Consider the following 15,589-nt stretch of genomic DNA (forward strand, 5'->3'; position numbering starts at 1 on the left):
AGAGACATCAGCAGCATTAGTAGGACAGTCGAGATGGAAAGTTGCATAACAAAGATCCAGTCCTGTTCCACAGATGTGATTAGGGCTTAAAATTGAATCTCAGTACTTGTTTTACAGTGAATTGTGTAGATTGGAAAGATTTAAAGCAGGTGTGATTTCGTGTCCGTATCTTGGATTGCTTGTATTTAGTTCAAGAACGTATCACTGAGTTTATTGGTTTTGAGCACAATGGTCAGTTAGTAGGTTAAACCTAAGTCTAGCATGTATTTGTCAAAGATATTTTTGAAACATTGCTTTGTTTGTGGCAGCAGTGTGTCTGTAGGGATCCCACGGTTTACATTTCAAAGACTCCCTTGCTTTAACAAACAAAAAATGTTTTACCAAAATCAATCTTAAGTGTTTCTACAGCAGAGTTGAGGCAGTTTATTGAGTGCAGATGCTTCGACACAGTGTAACGTTTCGGAATAAATGAGGACAGGTGCTACTAAAGCAGATGTCCCCATCTGCTCAAAGCATTACTGCTACAGTACATTTGGCAAATTCCTCTGATATAAACTAGATGCAACACATGTTGGCACTGCAATGAAATGGAAAAATGTAATAAAACAGAAATCTGGGCGTGTATTCCAACCAGGTCCAGCCCCCTACTCACACACCCTTGATGTATTGATTTAATTAGAAATCTTTATTATTGTTTTCAAAATGTACCAAACAACAACCATAATCCCCATACGCTACTACAACGCAGCTTAGTGGTCTTAAGCCTGGCAAGTCCTTGGCTGCTGATTTCTCCAGACCTGATCACATGCTGCTGTCCAGTTTGTGAGCTTGTACCCCTGACGCTGTGATGTTCGACCTGAAGCTCACTTCAGTTCTCAGGAGTCAACTGGCTGGCTAACCCAACTCATAAGACACACAAGTGACACTGAGCCAAGGCAATACCTCAATGAAAATGTACTCAAAGGATACGTCTGTGGTCTCCAAAGAGTGTACATTACTTTTGGAAGGTATTTTTTCAAAATAAAAAAACAACAACAGGGAAGGGGTATCACTGATGCTGTATGCTGTTGTCCAGGTGTTCACCAAATGTGTTCTGCAAGCTGAAATGCCACCTCAAATGAACCTCCCAGAAGGCGTACACATGTGGAGTGAGATAATCTAAAGACCAGATGCACGATTGGAACAGGTCGAGGCTTGGACAGTGCACCGCTGGAACAATCGTGCGAGTCAAACACAAGAAAATTAGTATGAAGCAGTCAACAGTGTTGACAGCTGAATCCCAGTACAGCTAATCTGTCTGACATCTTTTGTTTAAGGTGCCAAATGTAGATTTTTTTTCTCTTGACACGACAGAAACCATCACATCTGCAAAGTTGTTCTGTTATAGCTCACCTTGAAAAGAAATTGACAATTCAAATTTTTCCTTAAATGTCAATGTCAGTTCCACCCTGCGCGAGCTCAAATTACACCTATTAACTATATGTGTACCTGTTTGCTCTGAGGACAAGTACAATAAACTAGCTTGCAGTAGATTATAATGATGTTATTAAGTTTGTTTTAAATAATGTTCCTGGTCAGAGCTCCCTTTCACTGCAAAAACTACATCTATTATGTATATATAAACGTATGAGTATATTTGTCTGTCTTATTACAATCGAGCAACACTCTATGTATTCATAGTTTTTTTTAAATGTATTTTTTGAAGTGTCATTTTTTCCAGTGTCACAAAAATGTTGCATTAATGCGAGTGTTAGTATGACAAGAGTGAGGAGCTGCTGAGTTTGTGGTTCTGATAAAAGCATATGCCATTTTGAAGTGCGTATGTCTCAGTCGGGATTGTAACTTTAGTTCATATATTAAAGCAGGAAATGTCAACACTTTTTATCAGTTTATGTGGGTCAAGGCTTTACATTTACACAAACGTTGGTCTCTTTTCTAGGTGTGACGACACCACGTGTGTATACGGGGTTCCTCTGCAGGCCAGTGTGCATGGTCATTTGTGTGTGTATGTTTACGAGTGAGTGGCATAGCAGCAGAGGGTTGTAACGTGATGCCAAGATGCTGCTGTCCCTGGGAATGCTGATGCTGTCGGCCACGCAGATTTACACCATCTTCACTGTTCAGCTCTTCGCCTTCCTCAACCTGCTGCCTGTGGAGGCCGACATTGCTGCTGTGAGTATTTCTTGATACTTCTAGGACTATACATAAAAACATACAACACTAATGTAATCGTGTTATGCAGTTACACCCAAGCCTATGCAGAAACGCAGGCTAGCAATAGCAACCTCATTGCTTTTTCAGGCCTGGTTTTATGCACCCACTGGTCAACAAAACCTTAAAAACAGACCTAATCCATCCGGTATGATGATGCATCAGCCTGCGTTTGATATCTTGAATCAGTAATAAACGTACTTTCTCCATCTTCCAGTACTCGTTTGACAACAAAACAGAGAACTTTGATGACCTGCCTGCGCGGTTTGGCTATCGGCTACCGAGCGATGGACTGAAGGTGAGTGCAGAGGCGTCAGAGGTGTCTTTGACTTCTAGACTAAAAGACAAGTTCCTGCAAGTTACTCTAAAGTTTTTATGATGACCGATTGAATTTTTTTTTTATGGCATATTTCCATAATTCCACTTCACATCGCCACTGAAATGAAAGTTTAACCATTAAAACATAAAAGTGAAGTGACTGCGGTTAATGAGGAAGAAGAAACTCCTGACTCAGTATTGTTATGTGATATAAAAAGATCACTTCATCATGTGCGAGGAAGTGAGAAAAATAACCATTACTTTTTCACAGTTAAAATGAGCAGAAAATTAGGACAACGTAGAACATAAAAGTAAAAATGTATGTGTTATCATTTTTTTAATCGTGTTTTTCCTTTTTACAACGTCAAAGCAAGTAAACAAATGTACTTTTAAAATCAGAAAGACTGGACTGGAACCTGCTTTCACTCCCAAATTGATTTATAGGTTTTTAAATGCATGGACTGACACTATAAAACAACTTCAGAGTCACTAATGTTTTATGATGCTGGTTAAGATTTATTTACATTACTAATGTTCATGACCACAGCAGAAATCAAGCCAAATGGTTTTCAAGTCAATATTAATGTCAATATATGTGTGTAGCAGTAGCCAGCCAGACTCCAAAGAGCACACATTGTAGAGCTACTGTAAAAAGTAATCAAATTACATTGTGGCTGGACTTTTAATGAAGTGTAACAGCTCCCAAACATTACTGTACTGTGTAGGATTGTGATAATGTGTGTTGTTGTGGGGTTTCTGCATGCCCCCCCCCCCCCCCCCCCCCCCCCCCCCCCCCCCACATCCAGCAGCCCTGGTTGATGCACAAAGCTCACAAACAGAAGGGATGATTCATGTCTACTATCTAAGCCGCTCATTGTGGCGTTTCTCACAGTCAAGAGCTCAGCTGTTGCTGCTGCTGTTGTTGTACAAACGCTTTTGAGAGACTGAAGCAAGCTGATGACAAAATACTTGTGCATATGTGCTTAAGTGCGGGTTAAGCACTGTATTTCCAGAACATTCATAATTACTGCCACTTATCGAAATGTAAGGATGCTATGTTTGGCATCATTACACCACTCGGCAGCAGTCCCACACCATATTTTTGGCATTGTCACATGTGGCGTGATCCCATGATGTATTTAAGGAACTAAAGGTCTGGTTAAGATGATTGTTGGCATTGGTCTCACACACCATGACGTTCGATGACTCTAAAGGTGACACACCATGTCATGTTTTTTTTTAAACTGAATATGATAGGAAGTGACATAAAAGGGAGTCCCACCTAAAAACCCAAACCAATAACAAATATTCTGCGATTTTACATTTTAACTATTTCAGAATGAGCTTCAGAAAATAAAAAAGTTTGCTAATTTAGTCAAGGAGATCTGTTTGTACAGAAACCTTTATGTACAGTATTTGTGTTATTTTATGAGTGGAAATTTTCCTACCATAATAAGGCTTAGTAGATACTGTCTAAGCAGAATGAATGAATCAATCATCAATCATCAATGTGGACAGCATCAAAATTTCTTAAATGACCTTTTCCAGATCTATCGGATGTAGTAAATCCCCAGTAGACTTCTTTAAGCAACTTTTTTGGGTCATCTGCTCCAGCTTGTCCAACTTTTTGTACTTGAACTGTGGCTTGGTAATAATAATTGTCCATAACGATGTGACATTGCATGTCTTTCTTGGGAGAGAAACCCCAACCCACCACCAAATATGAGTTTCATATAAGTTTTATCAATAATGCAGAAAACACTTCATACCATAAAACTGCAATGTTTCTGGTTCATCTCAGGTTTGGGACCTTTGTTGCATCTCCTATCCCTCTCTCTTTAACTGAAAAACGTATTTCAGAGTAAAATCTTTCCACTAGTTAACTATTGCCGTGGCAACTTTAATATTTTGTTTTTGACCTATAGCAAAACACTTGTGCCATGTCTGCGTACAGGTATCCAAACTGTATGGAAATTTGGCATATAGAAAACAAGGATTGCATGTTCACCACTAAAGTGAACACATCCCAACAACTTCCCATCGCTCTTATTTTAAATTATTCATAGGCTAACATGTAATGGTCTATCACTGCTTGTTTCATCTAAACATTGTATCTTGTCACATCCCTAGTGTATTACTGTACATTTATATGTATACATGTTTGTTGATATGCCAAAGGCAGGCTGTTGTGAATAATGTGTCGCCCAGGTTCAGGCAAAAGGTGGGATTTTTGTGCCCATCATGTCACTTTGCTTTGTTTATGTGTGTGAGTATGAGTTATCATCTGTTTCTGTGTTATGAAAGCTGAGAACTGGCTTTAGTCTCTCTGGTCTCTGTCTTAAATTCACATGTAATCTCTGCTTCTTATTTTTCACCTCTGCTGCCCTGCTGCCGTCTAGCCGGGGCAGAGCGGCCATGTGCCATGCAGACATGCTGCCCTAGTCCCTGAGGGCTAAACGCAATCTGTCCAGTTTAAAGTTACTCTGCCTGGCCTATTTATGCATTTGTCTGAGTGAGTTTGGCGGTGAGCTGTTGAGCTGAGACAACAGATGTGATTTGCAGATGCACATAGCAAGACTCTAATGTAAGAGTACATCTACATTATCACCATTATCACAGATAAAGAAGGAGTAGAGAAGAGCTTCCTGTCTTTCTTATTGGACAGACAAAGGAAGTACCTCTCACTGCATACACTGCAGACTTCTCGAGACATTTAGGAGTGCAGGATGCCACTTCGATTGACATAAAACAAAGGTTCACTTGCCTTTTCCCCATCGCAATCACATTAGATATTCACCAACAGTAGATGCACCTGCTGCTCAGATGAAAACTGAAACCTGGTAGATTCTTTGTAAATCATTGTAATACTTGTAAATAACCTACATGTACCCTGTCCCCCCCATACGTATAATACCTTTTTAAAACTACAAGCCTCAGTACATCCTGATTTAAGTGATTGACTTCATCTTTTCCAACAAAAAATATTTAATGAAGTAGTTTTTGACCATGAAATATGTGTACGCTACTAACTGGCACTTTAAATTGAAAGAAAATCAGTTGCCCTTATTTAATTACGAGATAAACCCAAATCAAATTTGGCAGTCTTGCAGTGCTGCAGCTGTATAATGCCTGGAGAAACCTCTGGCATCACAAGACAGCACAAGCCTGTTTGTCTCGGAGGATTCCCTGCAGGGAGCGAGGCTTCAAACAGTGCCCTCCCTGTTTCCACTTACACAACCGGAGCTGTTTACAGTTGCCTCGGGGTGCTCAACGCAAGGCTGTGTGCGCACCCACAGTATGCAACAGTTACGCATTGTTTGATTTGTGATGTGTACATATTAGTTGTTTGATTTTGGAGACCGAAGTGGGAATAAAATGTAGCATAGCAGAACATGCTAGTTTGAAAATGAACTCAGAAAACTGCTCACCATGCAATGCGAACGTTTTGCATTAAAGCATTAAAGTTCTGCAGTGTTGTTGTAGCCGTGCCATATGTGTACAAAGATTTTCATATGAACTAACGATGTTGCCGCCTTAATTACAGCAAAGGAAAGTTGAAATAGAAAGTAAGAGTAATGGCAGAGGTTTTTGCTACAAACTCTGTAGAGAGGGTTCTGCATTGTGCATTATACTAGCCAAGAATTGATACCTATCTTAAAATAACTGTGTTCCCTTTTCACAAAAAACTCTCGACACACCATTTTACTTGTTTTTTGCAGCCACTGTCTTTTCCACAATTATAGACTGATCTGTAGAGATGGTCTGAGAAGAAATGCTTGGTTTTCCTTTGGAAAGTCTCTGTGGTTTGGATGGAAGAGCAGTGGAAGAGGCCTGGGTTTGACCACTGGCTAAGTCTCTGAGTCACACTCTTATCCTGTAAAGTATATAAAAATACAAATACGTAAAGTATAATTTGTACCTTTTTAAAAGGCGGGTTTCTATGTGAGAGGTTGCCCAGGAATTGCAGACAAAGGTGTACTTTTATAACCACTTCAAAATACCTCTGAGTAGCTGACTGATTTTGAAGTAGCAGAATAGACTTCATCCGTTCATTTGGTAAATGCCCTTTTTTTGCACATACCTATGCAGCATTTCAATCTGGCTCTGATTAAAATCTAGAGACAAGAATTAGATTGAAGCTGTTTAGATGGTTTGTTTGTTGGAAGAGTCTCTAAAATGCAAGAGGAAACACTCCTCCAGTGTCAAATCTTTTCCTAAATATCACTTGCTGAGGGAAATATTGTGACATTGTACCATGAAGAGGCAGCTTACTTTGAGTGGGTACTTTTCTGCTCGTTTCCCCTGCATTGCATGTGTTTCCTGTGGTTGCTTCATTTTCCTCCCACTTTCAAAGACAGGCCATTTTGGTGAACTGAAGACTCTAAATTGCCCGTTGGTTGTCTGTCTGTCTGTGTTCACCACGTGTGTAACCTACTGCATTCACTCATTTCAAGTGATTTAAAGTAATAAATCTTAGATTAAGTGTTGAGCACCACAAGCTTAGTGCCATCTAGTTCCATTAAATTCATTAGAAGGAAAAACATTTTTTTTACGGCCACTCTGCAACTCGCAATAAAAGAATCTATATTTATTCAACAGCAACACAGTTAAAGTGAAAATAGTATTATAGTATTTTTATTTTAGGGTGAAATGTCCGTTAAACATACTCGTCTGCTGTGTCATTGTGAGGAAGGGAAATGTTAACACTGAAAGATGTGTCTCCCTTTCATTAGTTGCTTGTGACGGAGATGAAGCATTAATGTGGTCACTTAATGCACCTGCATGAGTCATGTGTCTCGCGCCCAATTCTGGTAAATGTGTGGCAATGAACTAATCATAGCTGCAGACAGTGATAATTCCTGTTAGTGTCCTGATGACTTACTAGCTTTATAGTTTCAGGCACATCTTGATCACTTTCCCCACCTACATTTTCTCAGCCGGACTAGAGTGTGACCCACAAACAACCCATATGTTGTTGTTGTTTTTTACATTTAGACTACAGCCGCCCCATTTCTCTAGCATTCCTGTTCAGGTGGAGTGAAGTAATGGGATAAGTTTCTGTAAGAAGGTCAAGGGGTCAATGCCTCAGGAACATGTAATCGATGTAGTAGATATTGTGATTATAACAATGTTGAAAAGTTCAGTGTATTGGTTTGTCTACTTGTAAGCGAGCTCTGTCGCCACACCTGCTTCCTGTTGTGGAGATAAAGCAGGTAGGAGGGTTTTGAAGTGGTTTATGCAGGAATCTGAACATCGTTGAATCTGAGTGGGGAGTGACACAAGCTATAATCTGCTTACAGGAAGCCACAGTCAGGCTGGAGCAAGTTATTCATTCCTCTGTTTTTCTCCATCCGAACCCAGAGCAAATCTGCAAACAAGCCCTATAGTGAGATTTATAGTGGCGGGATTAAAGTGTGATGAACTGTGCAGTAATTTGAAATAGTCCACAACAGAAATCCTCCCTCCTTCCTCTTCCTCCCTCTTGTATTCTGCATTCTTTTTCAGTATTCGTAAAACCAGAAAAAAATATAACTGATGTTCGTTTTAAATGTACTTATTATTTATTAATTGTAAAAATCAACTCTATTTACCTTTTTGATCTCCAAGACAAGAACTCAGAAACCCCTGAGTATATATTGAAGGAAATACATCACTGAATTTGACACTGAATTTTGTGCAGATTTTCAAACTTGTATGATTGCAGTCAACCTTTTAAGATGCACTTTTGGGAACACCATTAGAGCCAGAAGACAGCTTTTGCACACCTTAAGATAGGCAGGTGCGTAGGAGAAGACTTTTATGGCCAACAAAATCAGAAAGAACATTTGTTTGTTTTGGTACCTAGACTTTTATCAGGTTATTTGATGAGATGAACTTAAACTTAAATTGCAAGTCAAGTGGGTCAGTATTTTTTCCTGAATTTATAACACCATGAAATACAGCCTTTTACATTTATACGTGTAACTCGACATGTAATTGTGGCATTGTAGCGAAAACAAAGAAAACTTAAATGCTCCTTCTCCTCCTCCTCCTCACACGATCGTCTGTTAAATCTAGATCCTTAATGCAGTTGGTGTAGGGCATCCATATGTTCTCGATTATATACTGTTTAGCTTTTGATATGTACTTTTTCTAATGGAAGGTATGATAACAAACGTTTTTGACCTTTACAAGCTGTGAATTATAAATGCTCCATATTTTTTACTGGAATGATGTTTTTATGTATATAAGCCCGACAGAAAAGCATTAGGGTTTAGCAAGATTTATTTTGAAATAATCTCGATTTTAACTCTTACTTCTGCAGTTTTAAAATCTGATTTGAGGGTGACCAGATATTGGCCAGAATTTTCAGGTTGTGGTTCACAATGATTCCACACAGTGCAGTGAATATGTGTACAGTCACAGATCTGTATCTGGCAGCAATAGATGCCCAAAGTTGTGGTATCTAAATTGGTATCTGGGTAGGAAAAGGCTTGGTCAGTGTATCCCTGCCTACAATTACTGTTGACCTTTTCCTGACAACAGATGGGGGCTCCAACCATAATAAGCTAAACCTTTCACACTTGTACACAAACATACTACTTTAACATTGTAAGACACTTGTTTCTACCTTCTCTACAGTCCCCCCTCCCTGACACTTGCCACTATTTTGATTGTGCAAATAGTCATGAGTGAGTGTGAGCTAATTCTCTACTTCAACATCATGTGCTTAATGAATAGTGTGCCCTCATTTGGTGTTTTTGCAAAACGTTGACACTTTGGTCAAAGACTAATGGAGCAATAAATGGGAATTCAGTTTGGTACTGTATAATGAATGCACATGAATTTGTTCTAGGTCATGTTATTACAAACATGCAACAGCCACATATTAACAGTAAAGACGATGATACAACATTTCTACACTATAAGAAAGCCTAATTTTGCTTAGCTTGGACTCTGACAGAGCAGTGGAATCAGTTAAAGTTAGTATTAGATGTGTCTTTGGGTTTTGAAAGTGATGACTTCGCTCAGACAGCATTTTTATCTACATCTCAGGATATCGCCTCCTCCTTCCTCAGTTATTTCCTGTTTTTCACTGTCCCGTGCTCTCTGCATTCTGCAGCTCTGGCAGGTATTTTTAAAGTTTTATTTCTATCCATCAGAGGGCGCTCTCACCACTGGTTTCAAAGTTATGGGGAGGAATGTGAGGCAGTGGCACAGTGATGTCATTTAGCAGCAAGGCAGGGCTGCACTGGAGGAGGCACCCAGAGGTGACGGTGGTTGTGAGGGCGGTGGGTGATTCCTCACATGCTTCTCCTCCCCATTGTGAGATTTCACGGATGACCCCTTTCTTTTGGCCTTTCATACGTTCAGTCAGCAGCTTTGTCTCTTCTGTCCAGCAGTGAAGTTCAGTTTTGCTTGTGAATTCAATGTGTCACTGTGGTCATTTTCCATATGTGCCTCAGCTACTGTAAGTTGGTATAGATAATCTCACAGCAAATCTGTTGGCTGCTAGCAGACACTGGCATTGAGAGAGTGTGTGTGTGTGAGTTTGAGGAAAAAGTGCTGACTCTCTTTGATATACAGGCTGATTTTTGTAAAGCGTTGACTTTAAGAGAGAGAGAGCTGAGTCCCAGAGTCCCACAGCAGTCCATACTTCCTGTCTACCACCCTCCCTGCGCTGACACACACACACACACACACACACACACACACACACACACAGAGCGGTATTACTTACACTTGCATAAGAGCAGCAGAGGTTTAGAAATGTATATCTCATCAGCTCCCTCCCTCCTCATAACTTGTGTATTTTTCTCCTTTCATCATCTCTACTCCAATTATCTGCTATGGTTCTCTGCTCCTTTTCTTTTCTATCCATCTGTCTGTCTCATTTTGTCTTCACCTTTCTATTTTTGTCCTTCTCCATCCGTTTTCTTTCTGGTTCTCCTCTTTTGTCCGCATTTCAGTAGGTCTCTTATTCCCCTTTGCCTCCATATTTGTATTTTTTTCTTGTTTTCCACTTTTGTTCCCCTTCCCTGTAGCACTCTGTCAGACTCTCCATCTAACCCTGTCTCCCTCTTTCTTTTCTCACTATCTCCCTCTCATCAGTCACTTCAAAAGCTTTTGTTCAAAATGGTAATAAGACAGGAAACTGAAAACTGATTGTGCTGCTCAGATGTTGAGTCAGGGAGCAGGCAATGGGCTCCCGAGATGTACATATGTTATGTTTAATGCTAAACTAAGCAGGTCTCTAAAATATGAAAAAAAAACCAATATGAATATAGCCTGAAAAGAACTGCAATCTGCCAACAAAAGGCTATTAGAAGGTTTTTGTCATTTATTGTTAGTCGCCTACAGCCCATCAGCTGTCAACTTAAACAGGGCTGTATTGATTAGTTTGAAGCATTCAGCATTCGAACACTGCACAGCTTTATTTTTGCATGTCATATCATTTGGTTTAAGCCTGGTATTTCTGCATATTGGAAGATAAGGTTCAAGCTACAATAACAACAACAACAACAACAATTATAATAATGATGATAATAATAATAATAATAATAATAATAATAATAATAATAATAATAATATTTTTAAGAACAACAATAATAATAATAATCATAAATATTATGATTATTATGATTATTGTTGTTGTTGTTCTTCTTAAAAAAAATTCATAGCATGGTTTTATCTAATGAAATATTCTGCTTCAGTCCTTTTTTTTGTCTGGATTAAGCCTCTCAAACACCCCTAAATATAAACATAAGTCATAATAAGTAGAACTGTTCATACTTGTCTAGTTTCAATTGTGTTGTATCTTTGCTTTTTAGGGCTAGATAGTGCTTTCTATAAACAAATAGGTCTTATCTTGGGAACTGCCTGAATATAATTCACTCATGTGTTTTTCTCACCTTGTCATGTCTGATGATGTCATCCCTGTAGGGCTTCCTGATTGGGGCGCGACCTGAAAATGCGTGTGAACCCATTGAGCCCCCACCGAGGGACAACTTGACAGGCGCCTTCATTGTCCTCATCAAGCGCTTTGACTGCAACTTTGACATCAAGGTACAGTGTTTGCACATGTTGCCAGTGTGTAATGTCAGAAATTGAAGTCCCTTCTGTCTAAGCCACGCCATACCTTTCACAAACATCTCTTTTTGAGCCAAACATAACTGTTTTACAGTAGCAGTACATAGCACTGGCTGTGAACAAAGCTATGTGCAGCATTGTTTTTATTTCATTTGTATTTCACTAATCGGCCTCCAAGTGTAGTTTTTTAGGGAATGCTGTTTTACTGCAAAGCAATATCTGGAAGTAATTGAACCCATCATTTATTTCAGCAGCTGTTAATTCTCAAGGGCAAGCTGCCAAAGCTATAATACTGTGTGTGTGCAGGCCTCAAACTGCATTTATATCAGTAGATGTTTCAAAGTTGATTTCACAGAAGCTCTTAGATCAGCTTGTTCAAGGGGGAAAACAGGAAGTGACCATTTCCCTAAACATCATTTCCTGTAAGAGCATCTATTCTGCCCTACTGCCTCTGTCTTTTTCATCTCCTCCTGCTGCTGCAGCATTTTTGTGAGGTTGAAAAGTTCAGTCTGCCTAATACGTCAATGAGACGTTTGTAAGAATGAAAGAGATGATCTTCCTGATTCAAGTGAGGCATCCAGCAGAGCAGCAAGATGAAGGAGAAGTGGAAGACTAAGAAATATTACCCATATGGCAATAAAAAGAGCAGTCTAACCTGAGTTAAACCCTGACTTTACAAATACACTCACTGTGGCTGTAGATTATCTCAGGATTTTGAGTTGAACTGGGTCGGGGCAGTTATGAAGAAAACACATGACGTCAAGTGTTAATTTGCATAAAAGTGGAATTTTCTGCTCCAGTTTCATGCCTCTGCAAGTTTCATCAAATACATGACAGTTAGAATGAAATCTTACGATGACAACAAAATGCAAAGCACAAACAAGGATGTTTGAGTCTTTGATGACACATTTCTTGGCACATCATTTCATAATTTACTGCGGGGGTATAAATATTTTTCAGGAGTTTTTGTCAGATACTTCAGTAGTGAACACATTACCTATTAACTACACCTTATTCTCTTTAATGGCCAGCAGGGGACCACTCCACTGGTTTCAAAGATAAATCTGTTTACATGTAAGCTCATGAGTAAATGAGCCTACTTCTCACTTGATTTATTACCTCAGTAAACAGTTCCCTAATGAGTTTATGGTCTCAGTCTCTAGTTGCAGGCCTTCTTCAACACAGCATGAAGTTCATTTTTAAAATGATGGTCCTGTTTAGAGTAAAATAGACGATAAAGCAGGGTATACTTTAGGACCTGACTACCTTGTGATTGACTAGTTGCTACCACAGTGTGTCCTCGAGTTATCCATCAGATTCAATCAAATTTTCCTCCCAAGATTTACCCTTCTTGTCAAATATGGTCATTTATGACTTCCAAAAGTCAATATGGCGACCAACTGGAAAGCCTAACTTAAGGCCTCTAAATGGTCCCTTTTAAAAACCAAATGGGTGACGTCTCATGGATTTACAGTTGCCCATCACCTGTGAGAAGAAAAACTTAAGTGTTGTGATCTAAACACTTGATACATTTGGCAATAGAGCTGGCAACACGTGAGGAATGTTTGTGCCAGAATTGAAATGATTCAACGTGACATTTTTCCCTTGTGTTTGTTTGTTAATCAAACTTTTGAACTTTTTCACTAACGGAAACAAAAGTGTCAATACGCATGTAACACCACCAGGCAGCTCCATTCCTAAAGGCATCTTAAACCTTGTAGATTCAACCGTGTATATTACAGAGGAGAGAAGAGAAGAGAGGGGAGGAGATGAGGGGAGGAGACAGAGCCAGGGTTAAGAGAGCGAGAGCAGGGATGAGTAATGGCGTGAAAGAGAGGAAAGCACGCAGCCTCTTGGCATCCTTGTCTCTGCCTCTGCCTCTTTCCGTCTCTGTGTCTCCTCCTCATACTTTTCATTCTTACCTTTTTCCCTCTGTACCGTCTTAGTTTGTTCACTCTCGTCTCACATTTCCTGTCCATCCCTCTCTTTCAATCCATTTTAGTAGCCATATTGTGCTTTTTCTGTTTCCTCTCCCTCTTTTTTTCACTGTATTGTTCTCTGAACTAGCCATGTAGCCTTATAAGGTCTTACTGCATCACACACACACACACACACACACACACACACACACACACACACACACACACACACACACACACACATGTTGACAGACAGGGCAGTGAGGTGTTCACTTTGCTGGAGTGTAACCAGACTCCACTCCACATAGCTATGTGTCAGACTGACGCACAATGTATACACACACACACACACACACACACACACACACACACACACACACACACACACACACACCAGTCCATCTGAACGGTGTAAGATTTGCCATTTAACCTACCGCAGCTCTCCAATGAGCAGCTTCGACTACACTAAAATGTTCTTGTTGCTGGGCTCTGGTGCAATTTTGAGTCTTACACCTATTTGACTTTAAAAAAAAAAGTTCTGACATTCAGGCTGGGGGTGTTCCACTATGCCAGTATTGACCATAACCCTGATGTTTAAAAACCTTAATGCTGATTGCAGTCTACCCTTAAGCTGAGAAATTAATAAGAGCAATTGTTCTTTTGTTTGCTTTCTTTTACAGTTATGGTTACACAGACTCTCTCTTTACCCACTTGCCAATACAGAGACAAAACACACAATAAAACAAATGTAAAGTTTATTTTGACTGATTCAGGCCATTTTTTGACTGATTCAGGCCATTTTTTGACTGATTCAGGCCATTTTTTGTTCAGTAAACACAGCAAAGTTTGCCCTCTTTAGTGGTAAAAAACACAATTGACAATATTTTTTTTTTCACATCATAAAACACTGTATATTTACTATTTCGACTGTACGTTAGATTGAAAGTTTTCTTTTAACATTTATCATGATTTTAGAGTTTCTCATGGATCCATAGCAGAAGTTTTACAGCTCCTTTGAATTAAATTAAATATAAATTTTACATTTCCTTGAAGCCCTTGTTGATGGTGCTACTTGTCCTTTCACCTCTTCTCTCTGTTTGTTTGTCAGCTTTTGGCTTTAATGTGACAAGTTTTTTTTTTTTGTTTTTTTTCAATCGCTCCTCACACCATCTGCTCTTGTGAGAAAGGGGATTGCAAGGTCAGTTATTGTGAGGCAACACTTTGTAACTGCTCACTTTAAAACTGCTCACTTTAAACTGTTGTGTAAAAATATGTGCTAATTGTTTTATTGTGCGTACCAGCTGCTGTGTTAGGAGAACTGATTTTTCTAGAGGGCACTCATTGCTTCCATATCATGTGCTAAAAACACATTTCTCATGTTCTTTGTCCTGTCATGTCCTCTACACAAACATGTTGTGTATCTGTCATTGGCTTCTTGTCCCAAAGCCTATATTGGGGATTATTTCATGCTAAAAAAGTAGCTGCTCTGAGCTGTGGGAAAGTTTTATACATGGTAAACCTCAATGGCCTAAAACATCATCATAGGGTAGGCAGAGTGGTTAAATAAAGATGCTTAACATGGGACCTTTGTTGTATATCGAACCTCTCTTTCTTTCTCTGCATTTCATGTATGCATGTCAGTATCTCTGTCACAGTAATAGCAAAAATGCCCCACAAGCTGATGTGTCTATTTAAGGCCATCTGTGGGTAAAGTTTTTGGCATGCAGTTGTTTTTTGTGCTGCAGTACTGTAGTTGGCCACTGGAATACATTAGTAGAGCAGACTCAATGTGCTTGTTGTTCTATATAGGTCTCATTAAGGACCTGGTATTTCCCCTGAATGCTGTTTTACAGGATGTTGCAGTGCACGCTATGGCGATTGTGTGACTGTTTTTGCATATGCTCTGAATGCCAACATTAGCCTATCACAGGTATATCATTATCAGCCTGTATGTTTTCCAAAGATGCTTGGGGTCATTTATAATGACTAAGTTTCCCGTCAAGTTTACTTTTTCAGTGCACTGAAGTAAGACAATGAAAGTTTATTTTTAATTTCTGAAATATCTTGCTGCT

General features: G+C 39.4%; 1 protein-coding gene across 1 annotated transcript in view; it reads left to right on the plus strand.

The window, feature by feature from the left end:
- rnf13 (ring finger protein 13) overlaps positions 1-15,589 on the plus strand; it is a 48,346-nt gene that overhangs the window by 2,842 nt on the left and 29,915 nt on the right. Inside the window, exons 2-4 of the mRNA XM_030434031.1 lie at positions 1,940-2,172; positions 2,429-2,509; positions 11,452-11,574. Of these exons, the coding sequence (XP_030289891.1) occupies positions 2,059-2,172; positions 2,429-2,509; positions 11,452-11,574 (318 nt within the window). The 5' untranslated portion in view covers positions 1,940-2,058. The remainder of the gene's footprint in view (positions 1-1,939; positions 2,173-2,428; positions 2,510-11,451; positions 11,575-15,589) is intronic.

Source organism: Sparus aurata, chromosome 11, assembly GCF_900880675.1.
Source record: "Sparus aurata chromosome 11, fSpaAur1.1, whole genome shotgun sequence".
Classification (NCBI taxonomy): Eukaryota; Metazoa; Chordata; class Actinopteri; order Spariformes; family Sparidae; genus Sparus; species Sparus aurata.